General features: G+C 38.6%; 1 protein-coding gene across 2 annotated transcripts; it reads left to right on the top strand.

The window, feature by feature from the left end:
- On the top strand, positions 715-21428 carry LOC109724735 (E3 ubiquitin-protein ligase UPL1-like; the record flags this gene model as incomplete). Of its 2 annotated transcripts, none has more annotated exon segments than XM_020253660.1 (16): positions 715-895; positions 5623-5718; positions 5804-6010; positions 6128-13870; positions 14108-14422; positions 15763-15961; positions 16048-16325; positions 16989-17284; positions 17597-18692; positions 18796-18942; positions 19051-19131; positions 19226-19451; positions 19538-19677; positions 20080-20186; positions 20475-20638; positions 21064-21428. In XM_020253660.1, coding segments are annotated over 15 exon segments (11067 nt in total). In that variant the 3' UTR covers positions 20578-20638; positions 21064-21428.

Below are 22067 nucleotides of genomic sequence, written 5' to 3'. Positions count from 1 at the left end.
TTTTACTTTTGCTGGTATGAGTTCTGAGGGCTGTTTATCCTGAGGTTCTAGGTTAGTTCTACAGGGTGTAGCCTACCCTTGTCTTAACACTAATTTTTATATTCTCTGGTACCTGGGATTATTATTATTGATTCAAATTCGTAAAACTCGGTCATCAAACCCAGGTTGCTCAATAATAACGATCGTCCGTGCTAGGAATTTATATATAGTGATTTCATAAAAAAAGAGTGGTTAGAGACATAATGATAATTGTTTAGTTAATAAAATCTGTTTTAGATTGTTGAAATAATTCACTGCGATTGTTGAAATAATTTTCTACGTCCAATTTATCAACTTTTTTTACATTTTAACAAGCGGCGTTTGCTCGGTCGGGGCGGCATCCACAAAGATCCCGCTCCCCAGTAAGTACCATGTCTAATTTAAACAAATTTAAAATAAAACTTTAGTCTTAATATCCAAGTACCGAAGGTTGTCTGAGTTCTCAGACGACAATTAATGGGGTGTGAAAGCCACAATTCCTTAGGAACTAATTCTCTGGTTTAAATTTACGACTACTATTTTCTCTGTTCCGTCCGTTTATTTTAAAATAATTATATTAAACGGCACATGTACCGAATTCGTCCCCGTAAGAGGGTGACATGTATCTAAAGCGTTTTAATTTATAAGTTAAATATCTGAACTACCAGTGTAGATTTGAACTAAACGAGCCAAATNCTAGGGTTTCCCCTCTCCCAGGCGCTCCCTCTCTACTGATTATATGTATATACCAATTTTCTCCTGATATCGTTCCGATATCGGAGAAACCCTACTCCGCTCCGCGGTTCTTGCGTTGAGCTCTCGCCCGGGCAATGCGAATTTCGAGATGAAGCTCAAGAGGAAGCGATCTGTGGAAGTGGTACGTCTCCGTGAGCCCTTGGATGCGGCGATTCGTGTGTTCTTGCTTTGTTCATGCTATCTTGCTTGGTTTATTCTTCTTTTCGCGCAAAAAGATTCAATTTTGCGTGTTGTTGCTTGGTATTGTTTCGCTTGTGGGATGATCCGACTTGCTGTTGCCCTGGTGTTTTGGGCAAAAGGAAATTTAGTGCGTGTTTGCAAATCAATTTATATATATAAATATATATTTCGTTAGGTGATTTTGTGTTCGCTTGAGTGGAGATTGTTACTGATGTGCCTAATTTCTTTAATTATTTCTTTGCATGCATCAAATATTTGCATGTATCAAATATTAATATCAATTAGTAAAACTTTATAAGCTAGATTAAAAGGGAGAGGGAGAGTGTTTGTGTGGGATAATATAATATTATGGTTGAAGTCGATATCAGAGAGAATAGATGTGCCGGAGATATTGTGATTGATAAATTGTTTCACATACTACAATTGAAACATAGATGGTGGTATTAGATATAAAGTCCAAGAAGTATGGAACTAGATGTTTTTGATTGTACTGAAATGCTATGTAAAATACCACCAATATGGACAACCACTTGAAGTTTTGTGTGCTCTTCATTTTCATTTCCTTTCCCATTTAATCCATCTGTTTGCTCGTTCTGTTCTATTAAAAAGAAACCTCCATAGGTTACCGGTCTTTTTAAATACTACCCTTCGCTCCTCTATTATGCACTCATTATTTGTTTTTTGTGCTTTTACTTGCTCTTAAATTAATGTAAGAGGTTTTGTAGTCACCATTATAAATATTTCATCAGTAATTCACCAGTTTATAAACAGAATTAGCATAAAAAGGAGTAGCTAGATAAGTTTTAGTCTAAACTGGCAAACAGAACTGAAACGACACTGTTCTGTTATAATGCATGCCGAACAGAAACCGCTTTATAGGCAGAAGATATAACAGTTACATGAAGAATTCTGGGCTACGAAAAATGAAATACATTTGATAGGAAAATGAAGTTCTATAGCAGAATATCATTATGATCTAAATACAGAATTGATATTGGAATAAGTGGGAGTTACTGGTTTGTAATTCTTATCTATTGATGCATCTTTGTGAAGGAAATTTTCTTAGTCTTCTGTTGAGATTTAGATTAGGTTTCGTACATAGTTATATACATTAGAAGGTGCAAGGCAAGCTTTCAACTTTTTGTTTCAGTTTTGGCCAGGGCCTACAAAGAGTGGTTGCAGTTGTTTCAGTAGTTCAGTCCCAAAATATTTACCGATGTGTGAAAATTTTCAATAATAAATAGAATAAAAAATAAAACTTAAACAACAAATTAAAGAAACAAATTTAGATACATTTACAGACATGGATATATTGTTTTACCCAATTTCATATCATAATTTCGCTAAAGGGCACTGCCAAGGGCCTTTGCTCCACACAGTGAGTACATGAATGTGCTGCTTAGATTAGATAGATTTAACTGGGTTAACATTTATGTAGATTAAAAAGTTGGATATCAAATTCTATATTTAGTTTTTTTGGTTCCTTTTACTTAGATACCTAATTCTATATTTAATTCAATATTTAGTTTTAAGTGGGTTAACATTCTATGTAGATTGAAAAGTTGTTCTTTATGGTCTTTTCTTTTATATTTTCTTTTTAATAATTTAGAGTAGTAAACTGAATTTATGTTTATATTCGATATTTTATAATGTTATTTAACTTTGTTATTATTTGGTAAACTGCATATGCAACCTCATATGCACCGGCAAACTGCAGTTATTTTTTGAGAAAATTGGTTTGGGAGAGAGAATTTTACTCAAGATTGCGTAGGTCCTGCATAAATCTGGCAAAGTCTAAAGGGGCCTTTAATGTTATTATCTATATGGGAGGTGATTCTTTAAATAACCTAAATTCAACTTCCTAGCTATTTTTGAGCTGAAATGAGCATGCGGATTTTAATTTAGGAACTTGCTTTTCAAGATTTTATCTTTTGATATTTTACATTTAAATTCTGGACTGTTTTGTTATTTATTTTGAATAAGCAGTTCTCTATTTGCTTGTGTGTTTTAAACATATAAGGAAGTGAACAAAGTGAAGTTGGTTGGCAACTTTTACTTAAATTTATTTTATTACTTGAGTGCATTGAGCATATATGGGAGTGAACAAAGTGAAGTTGGCAGCATTTACTTAAAATTATATTAAAGTAAGCATGGGCATAGAGAGAACATTAGAATGTTTATGGGAATGAATGTCTATAAACGGGAATTCCTATGGAGGGCTTCAGTGGAAGATAATTGGTTTTGGCTGAAAATAGATAGTTTTGGATGTAACAATAACATTGGACTGAGTTCGGTCGAAATTGATCAGTTTTGGCCAAAATCAAACGGTTTTGGTCAACACTTTAAAACTTTGGTGTTGGTTACTTATAGTTTCTTGAAAATGGGCTTCGTTTTTAACAAGAAGGATGGGACAAAATGCAATAAGAAAAAGTAGGGAAAGAAGAAGAGATATAAAGATTCCTATGATATTAGTGCATCTCCCACAAAAAAAAAGAGAAAAAGAACAAGAATTGTATGTAGTAATTGAGTATTGCCGATGATACGAACTGCAAAGCATAATACTTCAATTTACATGCCATTCACATATTAGATATAGATGCGTGCCCGGTACATGCCCAATACGTGGCTGATGCGGGATTGGAGTATTCGGAATTTTTAGAAATAATTAAAAAATTACAGGATACGATTGAGATACTAGAGGATATAGGAGGACACAACTCGGGATAGCAGGGGAGGGGGGATATGGCCGAGTTCTTTTTTGGTCTTAAAGGATCGGAACTCAATTTTTTTTTCGAAAAACCCATAACTAACCCACTGGTAGTAAGGAAAGAGGTGGGGGAAATGCCAATCTCTATTATTTCCCTATGTTTTTTTTTTTCCATGGATGGTGGAAGGCTCTCTCTCACTCTATCTCCACATAATATTAAGCTATTGATCAGGCCTTTAGGGTTTATCTTATGCTTTTTAAAAAAAAAAAAAAAATCTAATTGGCCAACTTAGTAGTAATCAACAGAGGCTGCAGAGAATGGTCCTTTCTTGCTTTTATTTAATTGTTAACATAGTTTCTTTTGTTAATGTTTTATATATAGAACCTAATGCTATTTGGAAAACAGACATATATGATGAGTAATGACTAATTATCGAGTTTGAGCAACTAAATATCTATGCTTATCATTTGGTCAAGATGGATGATAGTTGGTTGATAGTCTTTGAATTATTATTTTATACGATTGATTATCTTTTTTGACGAACAAACCTAGAACAATTGTATGAGCTAAAGTCTATGCATCCTAATATAATCTAGGCATCCTAATCGTCCTCAATATATCAGTACATGTAGTAAACATACATTTAAAATTATATTTTATTCAAGTATATTTGAAATATATTTTAAATAATATTTTATTCAAGTATCCCCTGCGTATTGTATTATAGAGTTTTTAGGGATGGCCGTGTCCCCATATCCATGTTGTATTGTATCTATATCTTCGTATACGTACATGTGCAACGAAGGATATGAAAAATATTTTTTGTTAATAGATAGTTATTACAAGAGATAGCTGACAACATGTACTCAAAGCAAATGTGAAACTACCCTTATTTTTTAATCTGAGAATCCTTATAATTGAACTCTCGGTATTACATCATTTATCCTCTGCAAGTCTTGGAGAGATGTTATAATACTTTAAAAGGCATAGTTGGCTGATAAATGTTACATTGGATGTATTTGTCTTTCAAGGCTGCATAAATGTTCCGGTATGTTTATTAAGAATTTACTACATTCGTAGTAAAATTAGTATTAGTATTGGTCTGTAGGGTCATTCATTTTCCAAAATGTTGGATGGCTTGAGTAATGAAATTGTTTGATATTCTCAACAAGCTAGAGTATCTAAGGCAAAAAAAATCTAGAAGACAATGTTGTTGTTGTTGTTGTTGTTCCTTTTTTAGTTTTTATTTATTTATGTTTATAGTTTTTTAGCTTGCCGGTAGGCTGCTACCCCAAGCCCCTCTTTGTTGTTTTCTTTACGGTATCCTTTTTTCAAGGCAATTAAAATTCAAATTTGCAGATCCCAACTGTGTTGCTTGTGGAATTCTTGATAAAATCATATATGGCAATTTTGCAAATGCTCATAAATGTTGTAGTGGCATTCATTTGAACTGTGGTTGTGAGTCATACATCTTCTATGTTACTGTTTTCAAAGTGAGTGAACTATATCTTTTGATTAATAGTGAAAGGATTTTGAGATTTATCTAGACTGTAGATATGAACAGCATGAGTTTATCTTAGATAACATTTTGCTCGGGACTGAAAAATGCTTGTGGTACAGTATTGTGTACAAGTTTTGCCTTTGATAAGTTGCACTATAAACTGCTATGGAAAAGATATCAACATGATCCAACAATTTAAAATGCTATATCCTGTTATTTATTTACTTACTTTGACTCTCTTGCTTACTGGTGCCCCTAAAATGAAGACATAGTTTTATATGAGCAGACATAATTCTTTAAACATTGCTGTGTCTTTATGAACTTTAGTGGGTCCCTTCCATGATTTTGAAGCTTCTGTTTTTTGCTCGTTTATGCTTTGTTTAGTCACTGTTATAAAATTCATCCTCTCCTCTTTATGCTATAGTTTGAACACAACTATTTACAAAACTTTATTTGCAGCCTCCAAATATAACTTCTTTCATCAATGTCGTCACTTCTGCTCCTCTTGAGAGCATCGAAGAACCATTAAAGAGTTTCGTCTGGGAATTTGATAAGGTTTGCTCTTCTTGCTTTTTATCCTGCAATATCATCCTTAAAGCATGCAAAATTTTCTAAGCAAACTGTCAGAAACTTCATGCAGGGGGATTTTCATCACTGGATCGATCTTTTCAACCATTTCGACTTATTTCTTGAGAAGTATATTAAACCAAGGAAAGATTTATTAATCGATGACAATTTCGTTGATGCTGATCCTCCCTTTCCTCGGGATGCAGTTCTGCAAATTCTGCGAGTTACAAGAATAATATTGGAGAACTGTACTAACAAGCACTTCTACAGCTCCTTCGAAGTAAGCACTTTGTAAATGAATTTCTATTTGGTTTTATTCTATTATTTTCTTGGTTTTGTTCCTGATGTTTCTAATGTACATTGGCATAAACGTGAGTGTCTTTTATGAATGCAGCAGCATCTGTCATGTCTTCTTGCTTCAACTGATGCAGACATTGTCGAGGCAAGCCTTCAGACACTGACGGCATTTGTGAAGAGATCAGTTGGAAAATGTTCTATACGTGATGCATCCCTGACTTCTAAATTATTTGCATTTGCTCAAGGTTGGGGTTGCAAGGAAGAAGGCCTTGGATTAATCTCATGCTGCTTACCTAGTGGGTGTGATCCAAGTGCTGTTGAAGTTGGTTCCACGCTCCATTTTGAGTTCTATGCAACTGTCGACCAATCAAGTGAGTCTAACGATGCAGAATGCTCAAATCATGGCCTTCAAGTTATTCATATACCAAACATTAGCTCTTATAATGAGAATGATCTTGAAATTCTCGATAAGTTGGTGAATAAACACAATGTACCTCTGAATATGCGGTTTGCGCTACTAACAAGATTGAGATTTGTGAGGGCTTTTGGGTCATTAACAAATCGGCTCCAATATATATGCATCCAGTTATATGCCTTCATAGTTCTTGTTCAGGCAAGCCATGATGCTGAAGACGTGGCAACATTTTTCAACAATGAACCTGAATTCAGCAATGAGCTCTTATCATTACTGAGCTATGATGATGAGATTCCTGAAAGGATTAGGATTTTGGGTATCCTAGCGTTGGTTGCACTATGCCAAGATAGGTCCCACCAGTCTACAGTTTTGGCCTCTGTAACTACTGGGGGCCATCGTGGAATCCTTCCGAGTCTTATGCAGAAGGCCGTGGATTCTATCACCAGCGGTTCCACAAAGTGGTCGATTGTTTTTGCAGAAGCACTTTTATCTCTTGTTTCCATATTGGTTTCGTCTACCTCTGGTTCTTTAGCTCTTCAAGAAGCAGGATTCATACCTACTATCTTACCTCTGCTTAAAGATACTAACCCACAGCACCTACACCTTGTTAGTACTGCAGTGCATGTCATTGAGGGTTTCTTGGATTATCACAACCCTTCTTCAGCCTTATTTAAAGATCTGGGCGGCCTTGATGAGACTATCGCACGCCTGAAGATCGAAGTTGAGAATGTTTCTTTGAAATCCGAGGATCAATCTGAATATGATAGGAAAGGAAAACAAATTTGTGTGCAACAATCTCTTTATTCAGATTCCTTGATTTCATACCATCGGAGATTGTTAATGAAAGCTTTGCTCCGCACTATATCTCTCGCTACTTATGTTCCTGGAAGCTCTGCACGAGTTGAAGGCTCAGAAGAAAGTATATTGCCACCATGTTTGTGTACCATTTTTAGGAGGGCAAAAGACTTTGGTGGTGGAGTATTTTCACTAGCTGCTAATGTAATGAGTGATCTTATACACAAAGATCCTACATGTTTCCCCATTCTTGAAGCAGCTGATTTGCCTCGGGCTTTTATTGATGCTATAATGAGTGGTGTTCTCTGTAATTCTGATGCCATCGCATGCATACCTCAGTGCTTGGATGCATTGTGTGTGAACACCAATGGCCTTCAACTGGTGAGGGATCATAATGCTCTTAGGTGTTTTGTGAAAGTTTTCACTTCGAGATCATATTTGAGAGCTCTTAGTGTAGATACAACTGGGGCATTGTCTAATGGATTGGATGAGCTAGTTCGCCATGCTTCTTCTCTCCGCACCTCAGGTGTTGATATGCTTGTTGAGATTTTGACTGCTATTTCGAGAATTGGGTCGGGATCTGACTCTGTTTCAGTTCCCATGGAGACTGATGAGGGAGAAGTATCAAAAATTGGCAGTTCAGAGCAGATTATTGAGCCGTCTTCAGATGGATCATCTGTGACAATCGAGACTTTTCTTCCCGAGTGTATCTCCAATGTTGCTCGCCTTCTTGAATCGGTTCTTCAAAATGCTGATACGTGCCGTGTCTTTATTGAGAAAAAGGGAATAGAATCTGTCCTCAAGTTATTCACATTGCCTTTACTTCCTACCTCTGCGTCTATTGGTCAGAGCTTATCTGTTGCATTTAAAAACTTCTCACCTCAGCATTCAATTTCTTTGGCAAGGGTCATGTGCACCTGTTTTAGAGAACATCTTAAATTGACAAATGAATTGTTGGGTGTGGTTTCGGGAACCATGCTTGCTGATATTGAATTGGCTAAACAGCAAGAGATCTTGAGGTGCCTTTCTAGTCTAGAAGGGCTGCTCTCACTTGCCAATGTTCTGTTGAAAGGATCGACTTCTATGATCACTGAGTTGGCAGCTGGAGAGGTTGATATCTTGACTGACTTGGGGAATGTTTACAAGGAAATAACGTGGCAAATCTTTTTATCTCGGGATTCTCCAGCAGAGGAGAAGCAAGATAATACTGATCGTGATGCTGGGACAGGTGGAGAAGTTTCTTCTTCTTCGTTGTCCAGTACTATCGCAAGGGAAAGTGACGACGATGGAAGAATTGTTCCAGTTTTGAGGTACTCAAGTGCTACAAGAAATGGTAATGCTTCTAATTGGAGTTTTGACCAGGATTTTGTCTCTGTGGTACGTTCTGGTGGAAGTATTCATCGCCATGGGAGACATGCTTTGTCGCGGATTCGTGGTGGAAGATTTAGTCGGCATCTTGATGCATCACATGCCGATACAGAGGGCTCCCTCTCCACACTGGAGGAGTCTTTGGTTCAAGATTCAACTAGAAAGAGGAGCCCGGATGTTTTGGTTGCAGAAGTTCTTGCGAAACTTGGTTTCACTATCCGTAGCTTCCTCTCTTCTCTCATCAAAGGATTACCAGCTCGTCGAAGGACTGATTCCAACCTCAGTCCTGCTGCTAAGAGCCTTGTTACTGCTCTTGCACAGCTCTTTCATTCAGCTCTAAGCTTCTCTGGATATTCTACCACTGGCTTTGAAATGTCTTTATCTGTGAAATGCCGCTATCTTGGAAAAGTAGTAGAAGACATGGCGTCACTTATCTTCGACAGCAGACGCCGTTCATGCAATGCGACACTGGTCAATTGTTTCTACGTCAAGGGAACATTTAAGGAGCTTCTTACTACATTTGAGGCCACCAGTCATTTATTGTGGACTCTGCCTTTCTCTATGCCACCTTCTGTGCCTGATCAAGTAGAGACTTGTGTAGATGAGAAGAAAGTTTGCAACAGTTCATGGCTTTTGGATACACTGCAAAGCTATTGCAGGCTATTGGAGTATCATGTGAATTCATCATTGCTATTATCCCCATCACCATCTCAGGGTCAGCTGCTGGTTCAACCTGTTGCAACTGAATTAACAATTAATCTTTTTCCTATACCGAGGGACCCGGAAGGATTTATTCGTATGCTGCACTCCCAAGTTCTTGAAATAGTACTTCCCGTGTGGAATCATCCCATGTTTCCTAATTGTGATCCTGCTCTAATTACTTCCTTGGTCTCTATACTTAATCACATATACTCGGGTGTTGGGGATTTGAATAATAATCGTAGTGGGTTTGGAAGTAACATTCAGAGACTCACTAGCCCCCCTCTTGATGAATCAGTTGTTGCTACCATAGTTGAGATGGGCTTTAGTAGAGCTCAGGCTGAGGAAGCTTTGAGGAGCGTGGGGACAAATAGTGTTGAGATGGCGACAGATTGGTTGTTTAGCCATCCTGAGGAGTCTATTCAGGAGGATGTACAGCTTGCTCAGGCGCTTGCTTTATCACTTGGAAATTCCACAGAAACATCCAAGGAGGATGCTGGTGATAAGAATATGAATGCATTTACTGAAGAAAGAAAGGTAGAGGCGCCCGCTTTGGATGATATGCTTGCTTCATCGATGAAGCTCTTCAGTTGTAGCGATTTGGTTGCTTTTTCATTGACAGATTTGCTAGTGACGCTTTGCAACCGTAACAAAGGGGAGGACCGTGCAAAGGTGGTTGTTTATCTTGTTCAGCAGCTGAAGCTATGTCCATCTGATTTCTCCAGAGATACAGGTTCTTTATATCCCATCTCACACATATTGGCTTTGCTTCTAAACGAAGATAGCAGTGTACGTGAAATTGTTGCAGAGAATGGTCTTGTTCCTGTTGTACTCGACATATTGAATAACTACACAGTGAGGAATATTAATGTTTCAGCCAATGAGAGTCCGGCAACTAAGGCTTTGAGTGCTTTGCTGTTAATACTCGATACTATGTTACAAATGAAATCCACTTCGGAGAACTCTGACAGGTCTTCTAAATCATTATCTGACTCATCTAGATCGGCGGCCCCTCACCTGGCAAGTCATTCATCTGCAGCCAAGGAGAAGTCTGCAGCGGAGAGTGTTGAGAAAGAATCCAGTGATGAGCTCGAGAAGATCTTGGGGAAATCTACTGGCTATCTGACTCTTGACGATAGCAAAAGAGCTCTTTCCATTGCTTGTCATCTCATAAAGCAGCATGTGCCAGCAATAGCTATGCAGGCTGTTCTACAGCTATGTGCACGCCTAACGAAAGTACACTCTCTAGCTATAAAGTTCCTTGAACGTGGAGGATTATCTACTCTCTTTAGCCTCCCCAAAAGCTGTATTTTTCCTGGTTTTGATAGCTTGGCCTCTGCTATTATCCGCCACCTCATTGAAGACCCTCAAACTCTTCAGGCCGCTATGGAATTAGAGATAAAGCAAACCCTAAGTGGGAGCCTTAGTAGGTATGGCGGCCGTTTATCTCCCCGCTCGTTTTTGACTTCTATGGCACCTGTGATATCAAGAGACCCAGCAATCTTTATGAGAGCGGCTGCTTCAGTTTGCCACATAGATTCTTCAGGGGGAAGGACAAATGTGGTCTTGTTAAAGGATAAAGAGAAAGACAAGGCGAGAGTGTCTGCCACTGAAAGTGCAGTTCCATCCAATAATGAGCCAATTCGTTTGCCTGAGAATAGAACAAATGATACACCTGGGAAATGCTTACGAGGTCATAAAAGGGTTCCACCCGCTACTCTATCTCAAGTGATCGAGCAGCTTCTGGAAATTGTTATGAGCTACACTTCACGATATGATAATTGTGTAAGCGCTACATTTATGGAAATTGATGAGCCCAATACAAAGGAAAAAGGTAAGTCAAAAGTTGATGACGAGACAAAGAACATGGAAAGTAGTTTTCTCTCAGAGGGGTCTGCATGGGTAGCAAAAGTGACTTTTGTCCTCAAGCTGATGACTGAGATACTTCTCATGTATGCACATGCTGTGGGTATAATACTGAAACGGGACATGGAAGTAAGCCAACTAGGTGGTCAGAGTGGGATAGTGCATCATATACTGCACCAGTTGCTTCCATTGTTAATGGAAAAGTCAGCTGAAACCTCAGATGAGTGGAAGGAGAAGCTATCTGAAAAGGCATCTTGGTTCCTGGTAGTGTTATGCGGAAGATCTATGGAAGGGCGTAGACGTGTTATTGGTGAAATTGTAAAAGCATTTTCTCCCCTTTTAGACTCAGCATCCAGTTCCTCTAAAGGCTTAATACCTGAAAGAAAGGTTTTGGCTTTTCTTGATCTGGTGAATTCTATTTTGTCGCGAAACACTTCTTCATCTAGTGACTTGCCTGGTCTTGGATGCTCACCGGATATTGCTAAAGCAATGCTGGATGGAGGAATGGTGCAATGCCTTTCCCGTCTACTTCAAGTGATCGATTTTCACCACCCAAATGCTCCCAAATCTGTGAATTTAATACTCAAAGCTTTAGAGGCTCTGACCGGTGCTGCCAATGCTGGTGATCAAATGCTTAAGTCAGATCGGTCCATTCATAAGGGAAAATCTATGACAGGTTCCCAGGAAAGTAACGAAACTGGGGCTCAAACCAGAAATGAAGCTGCAAACCTCGACCAGAATGTGAGTTTTCAACATCAAGAAGCTGATGCTGTCCGAACAGCAGAGCCAGGACAGCGGGTTCAGGAACCATCTGTGAATGACAGGGAACAAACTGTAAGTGAAAATCAGCCCAGAGAGCAGGATAACACTGCTGCTGGCCCACCAGTTGAACAAGGGGTTATGGAGTTCATGCAGGAGGAAATTGGCGATGGTGATGTAATGCAGAATAGAAACGAAGTTGATGATGACATGGGCGAGGAAGATGATGAGGATGTTGGCGAGGATGGTGAGGATGATGATGAGGATGATGACGAGGACGATGATGAGGATATAGCAGAGGAAGGAGCTGGCTTGATGTCGTTAGCTGATACTGATGTGGAAGACCATGATGACGCTGGTATGGCTGATGAATATAACGATGACATGATCGATGAGGAGGATGATGATTTTCCTGAGAACCGTGTTATAGAAGTGAGGTGGAGGGAAGGCTTAGGCAACGGTTTAGATCAGCTGCGAATCTCGAGGGGGCACGGAAATGCTAGTGGTTTTATCGATATCGCTGCAGAATCGTTTCAGGGTGTGGAAGCCGATGACATGTACCATCTGCACAACCCGTTTGGTATAGAACGCCGCCGTCCGAATGCTAGCAGATCTTTCATTGAGCGATCACGGTTTAATGGAAATGCCTTTCAACATCCATTACTCATTAGACCATCTTCATCAGGGGAACAACTGACCTCTAGAAACATGGACACGTTGTCATTTGGGAATTTAGATGGAGCCCACTTCTACATGTTAGATGCTGGATTTCCATCAGATGCTTTTGGTGATCGTTTCGTTGGAGCACCACCTCCATCATCATTCATTAACTTTGCATTTGGTACGGACTCGGGGCATATAGCAGGAAGAAGAGGTTCTGGGGATAATCGTTGGACTGATGATGGCCAGCCTCAGGCCAGCAGTAATGCTGCTGCTATTGCACAGGCAATCGAGGATCAGTTTGTGTCACAGTTACGTGGTGTGGCTGCTACTGTTGATGACGCTCCTTTGCATGGGGAGAAAACAGAGCAAGCTGGAGAGCAGGATAGTCAGCAATCAGCACCATCAAATGTAGACAACCAAGTACCTGCAACAGTCGATATTCCATCTCAACTAAGTGGAGATATTCCATCCCAAGCTGCTTTTGCCAGTGGAATGATTGATGTGCACTCAGTTGCTTCTGCAGCAGAGGATCAAACAAATCCAGAGACAAGGCAGCAATTACTTGATGACTTGAACATCGTGCATGATGGTAGTGAGATGATGCACTGTGATGAAAGGCATGGGGAGGAAGTGGGCCTGATCACGAATATACCATTGGATCATCCCATGCAAGATGGACCTGATCTACCTGCTGAAGCCCGAGAAAATGAACTGGAAAATGATACTAGAGATGCGCCATCTGGTGTAGAGAGCCATTCGAGCTGTGTTGCCCTCATCTCTTCAGGCTCGGCAACAGTAACAGAGCAGAGTGATGCCCATGCTGGTTCAGCCGCTGCGAGTGCTGATGTTGAGATGAATGGCGTAGATGCTGCTGGGGTCGAAGACTCTGCACTACCTGCTTCAATTGGAGATGGTAGAAATGGAGGAGTTCCACAAGAGGCTAGCCTGATTGAGCAAGCCAATACCAATAATGGGGCTTCAAGCGCAAATGAAATTGACCCTACTTTCTTGGAAGCACTTCCAGAGGATCTCCGTGCGGAAGTGCTGGCTTCACAGCAAGCTTCACAGCAAAACCACTCCACTCAAGCTACAACATATACTCCACCAAGGGCAGAGGAGATTGATCCTGAGTTTTTAGCAGCTCTTCCACCAGACATTCAAGCTGAAGTTTTGGCCCAACAGAGGGCGCAAAGGTTGTCTCAGCAAGCTGAAGGACAACCGGTTGATATGGATAATGCTTCAATTATAGCTACTTTTCCTCCTGAGTTGCGCGAAGAGGTACCATTACTGTTTTCTCATTACTTATTTTTAAATATTTTTATCTGTACTCGTGATTGTATCTATTTATGCATATCCTTGCAAATCGAAATATTCACAACATTTAAACTAGTACTTGATAATTATTTTTAATGCTGAGTCCCCAGCTAAAGATACCTAGTACTTGTTAATTTCAAACTTAAGATAATGGTTATATATTTCATATTGGTGATCTCTTTTTGTTATTTGCTGCTTCAGGTGCTTTTGACTTCATCAGAGGCTGTTCTATCGGCATTACCTTCAGCTTTAATTGCTGAAGCCCAAATGCTAAGGGACCGAGAATTCAACCGTTATCATGCTCGTGGAAACCTCTTTGGAGGCAGCCACAGATTTGGTAGTAGGAGATTGACGGTCGACAGGCAGACTGTGATGGATAGAGGAGTTGGAGTAACAATAGGTAGAAGGGTAGTTTCTGGAACGGTGAACAGTTCTAAGAGTAAAGACGTTGAGGGAATGCCTCTTTTGGATTCAGATGCTTTGAAAGCTCTAACTCGTCTGTTATGGTTGGCCCAGGTGAATTCATAACTATAGTGTTTTTCTTTAATCACTCTTTCCTCTCTAGTTTAAGGTTTTAAGCTATTGGCTTATGTTCTACCCAGTAATTATAACTTTTTATGGCGCGTTTTTCTTTTTTTTTTTTTTTTTCTGTTTCTCTGGAGGAAAGATTGGCTTGTTGGTCACCTGAAGTTTGATATGCATTGTTGTCGTTTTCTTTTTATCCCAAATTATATGTTTATGTATTCCAATGTACTGTCTTGTAGAATTTTTATCTATTTTACAGTATTAGAGATAAAATGGAGGGAAGAATAAAAAGATTCAACATCTGGTTTTCAATAATTAAAGCAATCTCACAACTCTGATCCCTATATAAATGGATGTGCACTGTAATTGTATATGATCACCATTGACTTTCTAAATAGTTGGCAAGGTTTTTGATGTCTTCGCCAGTATTCTTTCTGTTGTGCTTTTGTCTCTATCTAATGTAGCAGTTTTTATAGATGTCGTTAGGTTTAGTAAGTTGTTTCAATATAGAGAAGTTGTTGCTATCGATAGTTGGCAAGTTATGCTTTTTTACTTTCACGCTATTTTCACTTGCATGTCTGTTCTATTTTGCTTGACCAACTCACTAAAATTAAGTTTTGGCTAAATCACATAAAACCTCTCTATAAATACCTATTTTTTCACTTTTCCTCGCTGACTTGCAAAAATCTACATTTTGCCCCCTTAAAATTTCAAAAATATTTTCAAAGGGGTACGTTGTTAATGAAGAGGACAAAATGACCAAATTGCCCTTCTTCTATAAGAAAAAAAATAATTTTTTAATATATTTTTGTCATTGTGAAGGGTGTTTTCGATATAAATTATAAGAAATGGATGAAATAGTGATAAAACCTTGACGGAGGGGGGCTAAATGCAACAATTTGAAATGTTGAGGGGTAAATATAGGTTTCTGAAAATTAGGGAGAAAAAGTAAAAAAGCGGGTATTTGTAAGGAGGTTTTCTGTAATTTAGCCTTAAGTTTTCTACAACTTTAAGTTTGCGGAGAAGCTCTCTTTTAATTCCTCAGCAACATTGACAACACAACTATGTTATTAGCAGATAAGTTTAGTTTTTTAGTTTCTTTTGAAGCTTTACGTTTGTATGAAGTTCTTTTTTTTTTTTTTAATCATTGTAAGAGCTGTTCGAGTTATTGTTTGATCTTACAATGCCAGATTGAAATATTTCTTTGTACAAGGAGATGAAAATTTTAGATATATCTCTGGCTGGTCAATGACACATGATAATTGGTTACCATTGTATGTCATTCTTTCTGTTGCATTAATCTCATGTCTTCCTTTTTGTTTAATTTGCAGCCTGTCAGCAAAGGCCTTCTCCAAAGAGTTTTGTTAAATCTGTGTGCTCATAGTGTTACGCGTGGTATTCTGATAGGCTTTTTAATAGATATGGTTAGATCTGAAGTTGATGGACCTGGTAATTCAAGTACAACAACAACCCAGAGGCTCTATGGCTGTCAGTGGAATGTTGTCTATGCCCGACCTCAATCCTCTAATGGTGCCTTTTCTTACAATTTACTTTTAACTTCCATTTTCATTTTGATTGTCGGTCTAAATATGTTTTCTTTTTGTGTTTCTGGAAAGGTCTTCCTCCCCTTGTTTCCAGGCGGCTTCTGGAGATTCTGACATATCTGGCGAGAAATCATTCTTCTGTTGTTGATATTTTGTTCTATTTTAATCCTTCATCAGCCATAGGCCCCTCAACTACCATTGGCATGGAGAAGGGAAAAGAGAAAATCTTTGAGGAAGGGGCTTCATATGATGCGCTGGGGACGCCATCCAAGTATCATATGCCTCTACTATTGTTTCTGAAGCTCCTTAAGACACCTTTATTTTCACGCAGCAATGCACATGTTGAGCAGGTACTCCTGAGCTTACGTAGTAATATATAAGACATTTCTCTAAGGGGCCGTTTGGTTCATGGTTATAAGATTCCGGCAATCCTCCATATTTTCTATTGAAAATATTCAAATTATTACCATTCAACTTACATTATGTAGTTGTAAAAGATGTTAGTAAAGTGGTAAAATCATTGTAGATTACTAGGCGATAGATTATCATGGGGTGGGAGGTATTCTCATTATTATGTTGAGGTATTCTCATTATTATGCTTGATGGGAATTATTAGTAGTCCATTAATAAGAATATATTAGTTCTCAACAATCTCCCAACTCAAGTGGCTTAATAAGTTAGTAACAAACTTGCCATTCCGAATATAAAATACTCAACATTTCCAGAATATTTGCAAACCTTGAACCAAACGGCCCCATATTTTTATATATTGATATACTCATTCAAAAGTCTCTTCTTATGTGTCTATGTGTATATATCATATATTCTCTTCAAAAACTTCTCTTACATATAAACGTATTCCTGGTACTTAAAGAAGTACCCCTTTTGAATTACTTAACGAAACCAGTTAACCCCTCTGGCTTTGCAATTTAAGATAAGGGATCTTATGTAAAGGCCCTTTCCTGAATTTAGTGTTTTAATTATCATTAATTTTTTTTTCTATTTTTGTGCAGGTCATGTGCTTGCTTCAAGTGGTTGTAAACAATGCTGTCTCCAAAGTTGACAACCTGTCACGGTCGGGACAAGCTGCAGGCATCTCTGAGGCACAATTAGCAAATGGGGCATTGTCTAATTCCCAAATAGATTCTTCCACTCAAGAGCAGGAACACAGTAAGGATCTTGATCAGTGCCCTAATGCTGAGGTGACACCATCCTCGGGTGCCAAACAATCTGTAAACCTGTATGACATTTTGGTGCAGCTTCCAGAGTCAGACTTGTGCAACTTGTGCAGAATTCTTGCACTCGAGGGGTAACAATCTGTATCTGTTTTTCAATTTTATTTGATTGTCGTAGCATAATATTCTTTTCAGCTTCATTTACTGCCCAAGAATAGTAAGGATACATTTTCATAATTATTGTTTATTCTTTATACCCAAAGAAACATTGACGTGTCTTCAATTTGCATGTATAAAATCAAATGTTCTGTTGGCTTCTTCTTCTTCTAATTCTTCTTCTTCTTCTTCTTCTTTTTTGTTGCTCTTCTAAATGGAATTGTGTCTGATAACTCCAATGGTCTACTCTCTTCGTGTGTCACCCTAACTTGTATGTATTAATTCATCAGACTTTCAGATAAAGTATATTCACTTGCTTCTGAAGTAGTGAAGAAGTTGGCCTCTGTTGCTGCCACCCACCGAAAGTTCTTTCAACTGGAGCTAGCAAATTTAGCTGGTAGCTTAAGTTCATCAGCAGTTGTGGAGCTCGTAAGTTTGAAGAAAACCCAAATGCTTGGGCTTGGTTCTTCATCTTCGGCAGGTGCAGCGATCTTGCGCATGTTGCAAACCCTAATTATACTGACTTCCATTAATAGCAGAAAGGGCAAAGAGCTTGAAGAGGAACAGGTGGAGCACTCTGTACTTGGGGACTTAAATGTATCGCTTGAACCTCTATGGCAAGAATTAAGCGATTGCATTAGCACGACAGAGGCGAAGCTAGGACAGAATTCGACCTCTGCACCAATTTCAGATGTTGTAGACGTCAGTGGTTCTTCCTCTCCTTCCCGGCCTCTTCCTCTTGGCACACAGCAGTTGTTGCCATTTATAGAGTCTTTCTTTGTTCTTTGCGAGAAGCTTCAAACAAGCCAAACCATCTCACATCCAGACAGCAATGTAACGGCAAGAGAAGTCAAAGAATATTGTGGGACGTTGTCGTCACCATCCCAGAAGAGCAGTGGGAACGTGAATATGACTTTCTCTAGGGTGGCGGAGAAACATCGCCGCCTTCTCAATGTTTTTATTCGGCAAAACCCTAGTTTACTGGAAAAGTCACTTTCAATGATGTTGAAAGTACCAAGGCTAATTGATTTTGACAACAAGAGAGCGTATTTCCGTTCGCGCATCAGGCAACAGCATGACCAGCACCACTCTGCTCCTTTACGGATAAGCGTTCGGCGGGCGTATGTGTTGGAGGATTCATATAACCAGTTGCGGTTGCGCCGTACACAGGACCTTAAGGGACGATTGAGTGTGCAATTTCAAGGAGAAGAGGGGATTGATGCTGGCGGTTTGACTAGGGAATGGTATCAATTACTTTCTAGAGTTATATTTGATAAAGGTGCTTTGCTTTTCACTACAGTGGGGAACAATGCAACTTTCCAGCCTAACCCCAACTCTGTCTACCAAACGGAGCATCTATCGTATTTCAAGTTTGTTGGCCGTGTGGTAATGCTTTGCAGATTTTTCTTTTTTCTTACCGGGGTTGTTTCTGTTGTAGTTCTTGGTTTTGATTATCTTTATATTTTGTTATTTTCAATGATTTTTACAGGTTGCCAAAGCATTATTTGATGGTCAGCTGTTGGATGTTCATTTCACTCGCTCTTTTTACATGCACATCCTGGGTGTTAAAGTAACTTATCATGATATAGAAGCTGTTGATCCTGATTATTACAAGAACTTGAAGTGGATGCTTGAGGTTCGTGTTTAGAATACAGATTCCGGATGCTAAAATATGCGCACACATATTATCTTTTTGAACTTATTCTTGATACTATTTTGTTTTTTGTGTTGTCTTTTTTGACAGAATGATGTTAGTGACATCCCTGATTTGACATTTAGTATGGATGCCGACGAAGAAAAACACATCCTTTATGAAAAAAATGAGGTAACCATTGCAACTTTTTACTTCTTCCTTTCTGATTACATCTCCATTTGGGTCGTACCTCAGTCTTTTCTTGATTTATTTTGTTGTAATGTAGGTTACTGATTATGAGCTAATACCTGGGGGAAGAAATATCAGGGTAACTGAAGAAACAAAGCATGAATATGTGGACCTTGTCGCAGAACATATATTGACAAATGCCATTCGTCCTCAAATTAATGCCTTCCTGGAAGGCTTCACTGAATTAGTTCCCAGGGATCTTATTTCAATATTCAACGACAAGGAGCTTGAGCTTCTGATTAGTGGACTTCCGGAGATTGATCGTCAGTTTCTATCGCTAATTATTATTTGTATTCTCATCAATATTCTTTTTCTCTATCATGATTTTCTTTTTCTTTGTTTCTCGCAGTTGATGATCTGAAAGCAAATGCGGAATACACTGGATACACAGCTGCATCTGCTGTTATTCAGTGGTTCTGGGAAGTCGTCAAGTCATTTAGCAAGGAAGACATGGCTAGATTACTGCAATTTGTCACGGGAACATCGAAGGTACTAATGTTCTGTTTGGGAAGTTGTTAACACCCAAAGCCAATGCTGAAGCACCAAGAAAATCTTCGCATATTTCTAAATTCAGAGTGGAAATATTTATTTGATTCTTCTGTCATTAATGGATGTCCGAGTTATGCAATGTCTGCAGTTATTGGTTATAGACACTGGTGACTCAACCTAAGCTATTCTTGAATTTAGTTGCTTTGTTGGTTACCATGTTGACATGGAGCTTCATTGGTTTATAACCTGAAGAATATTTGCTAGTTAATTATTGGCTGGACGGGACAATATTCATGATGAAATTAGTATTAGTAAATTTCTTTTATTTGCTGCGATTCTTCATTCTCATTATAATTTTCATAACTATCTAGTAACCTAATCCTTTTATGGTGGTTATCTCAGGTTCCTTTGGAGGGATTTAAAGCATTGCAAGGTATTTCAGGCCCTCAGAGGTTTCAAATTCACAAAGCATATGGTGCTCCCGAGAGGCTTCCATCTGCTCATACATGGTCAGCCGCGTTATATATAGGACAAGGAGTTTTGTGCATTGTTTTCGTTTTTTGTTTTGTGAGGGGGGTTATCTGTTAAGATTCTTAACTATGCTTGCAAAATCTCAATCTCATACCCTTCAGAAACTTCACTCTTACATAATACCCTTGCATTTGAAAAAATCACCCCTCTTTACACTTTTGTATCTTATTTTACTAAGACTAGATACTGCCTCTTTTTTTTGTTTGACGGATATGTGTGCAAATACAAATTTAGGCAGGTGATCTAATATTTATTTGTTAATGCAGTTTCAATCAGCTGGACCTGCCGGAGTACACCTCCAAGGAACAGTTAGAAGAACGCTTGCTTCTCGCCATCCATGAAGCTAGCGAAGGTTTTGGATTTGGCTAAGAAACTGTGCTCCCAGAAACTAGCTAGAGAGAGAGCAACCCGCGTTCTCTTTCATGTACAGGTTCGCATATCATTCCACGATCTACAATGTTTTCTTTTGCTAAGCTCTCATTGAATTTCTCCTGTCTTGTGCCGCATTGGTGTTAGTTTGGTTGATTTGTTTATCATGGGTTTAGAACATTAGTCAGTTTTTTTTCCAGTTTGATTTTGACGTCTACTCTTACTGTCTCAGTAGAACATCATATTTGAGAAGAGCTATTAGGTAATTGAAGGACATTAAATGACAGAACAGTGTCTACTAGAATATTATATTTGTATATCCTAATCTCATTTCTCTGTACTCGACACCGTACAATATCTATTTGGGGATGGATTGAGATGGCCCTCTAGACTAGATTTAAGATTTGCTGTTTGAAGAAAGAAACTAAGTACTGATGCAAATTCTGGGCTCATGTTTCCTGATTAATGCATGGCAACTTTTAGCAGGTTTCAAAGGAGATCAGATAAGAGTTCATAACGGAAGCCTATGCATCCGAAATGATTCGAACGAAGTAAATTGGCAAACCTACAAATTTCCTGCTCTCTAACGTCGAGAACTCCCAGGTGTCAGGACGCATGTTTTGGACTCCGGGCATCAGCAGAACCAACCGCTCACTGTTTCTCTCTTTTCTCTTCAGCTATCTTATTAGTTAGCTTGAGGTTTTGAGAGTAATGTAAATGAAAAACGGACGGCCTTTTACTTGTTTTGTATATTTTTTTTCTTTGCCCTTTTAACTGCTGCAGAGATTGTGATTAGGGTGCAGCATGTTTTGAATTTGGCTGGTTATATAGTAATTGTTCTCATTTGGTTATCTCTGTTTCCTTCAGGACACGAGCACCATAGCACGTAGGGTAACTCAAACCTAACCTGTTTAATAAAGGGCTGTAGTTTTAACATTCAACACCAACTCATTACTAAAAGTGACTAGACACGACCGTACGATTTGTTTAATAATTCGGTTTGCCATAAAAAAGCTCAAGAATTGTTTTAACATTTTAGTTGTTACAAGCAGGGGTAGGGGTAGAATATGATAGCAAAACAGGATCGTTTACTTCCACCTCATTGCAGGCAACTGGGCATCCTGATCGATTGTCGGCATCATTAAATACAATCTAATGCATATTGATTTTTTTTTTTTTTTAAATACAATCCAGGCAAATAATATTGATCCATAGATTGCCAAATATTTTATATCATTTTTAACGGGGATGATAGTTGATTTAGGTGTTCCATTATTGGACTTAATGTAAAAGTGAACTTCTAGGTTTACCTTTGGAAGTATCTTAGTCTTGCTCAATTATCTAGAACATAGTCATATAAATGTTTATAAAAGTTGTGTTTAATATTGTCCGTAGGTTGGCACATTTATGACTCAATTATACTTGGGCTAACCTAAATCTCTTTACTCACGGTCACGGATCATTCCAACATTATTGTGCACAAACCATGC

This window comes from Ananas comosus, linkage group 19, assembly GCF_001540865.1.
Source record: "Ananas comosus cultivar F153 linkage group 19, ASM154086v1, whole genome shotgun sequence".
Taxonomy (NCBI): domain Eukaryota; kingdom Viridiplantae; phylum Streptophyta; class Magnoliopsida; order Poales; family Bromeliaceae; genus Ananas; species Ananas comosus.
The sequence above is the reverse complement of the archived record's forward strand: the minus strand, read 5'-3'. Positions and strand labels throughout refer to the sequence as shown.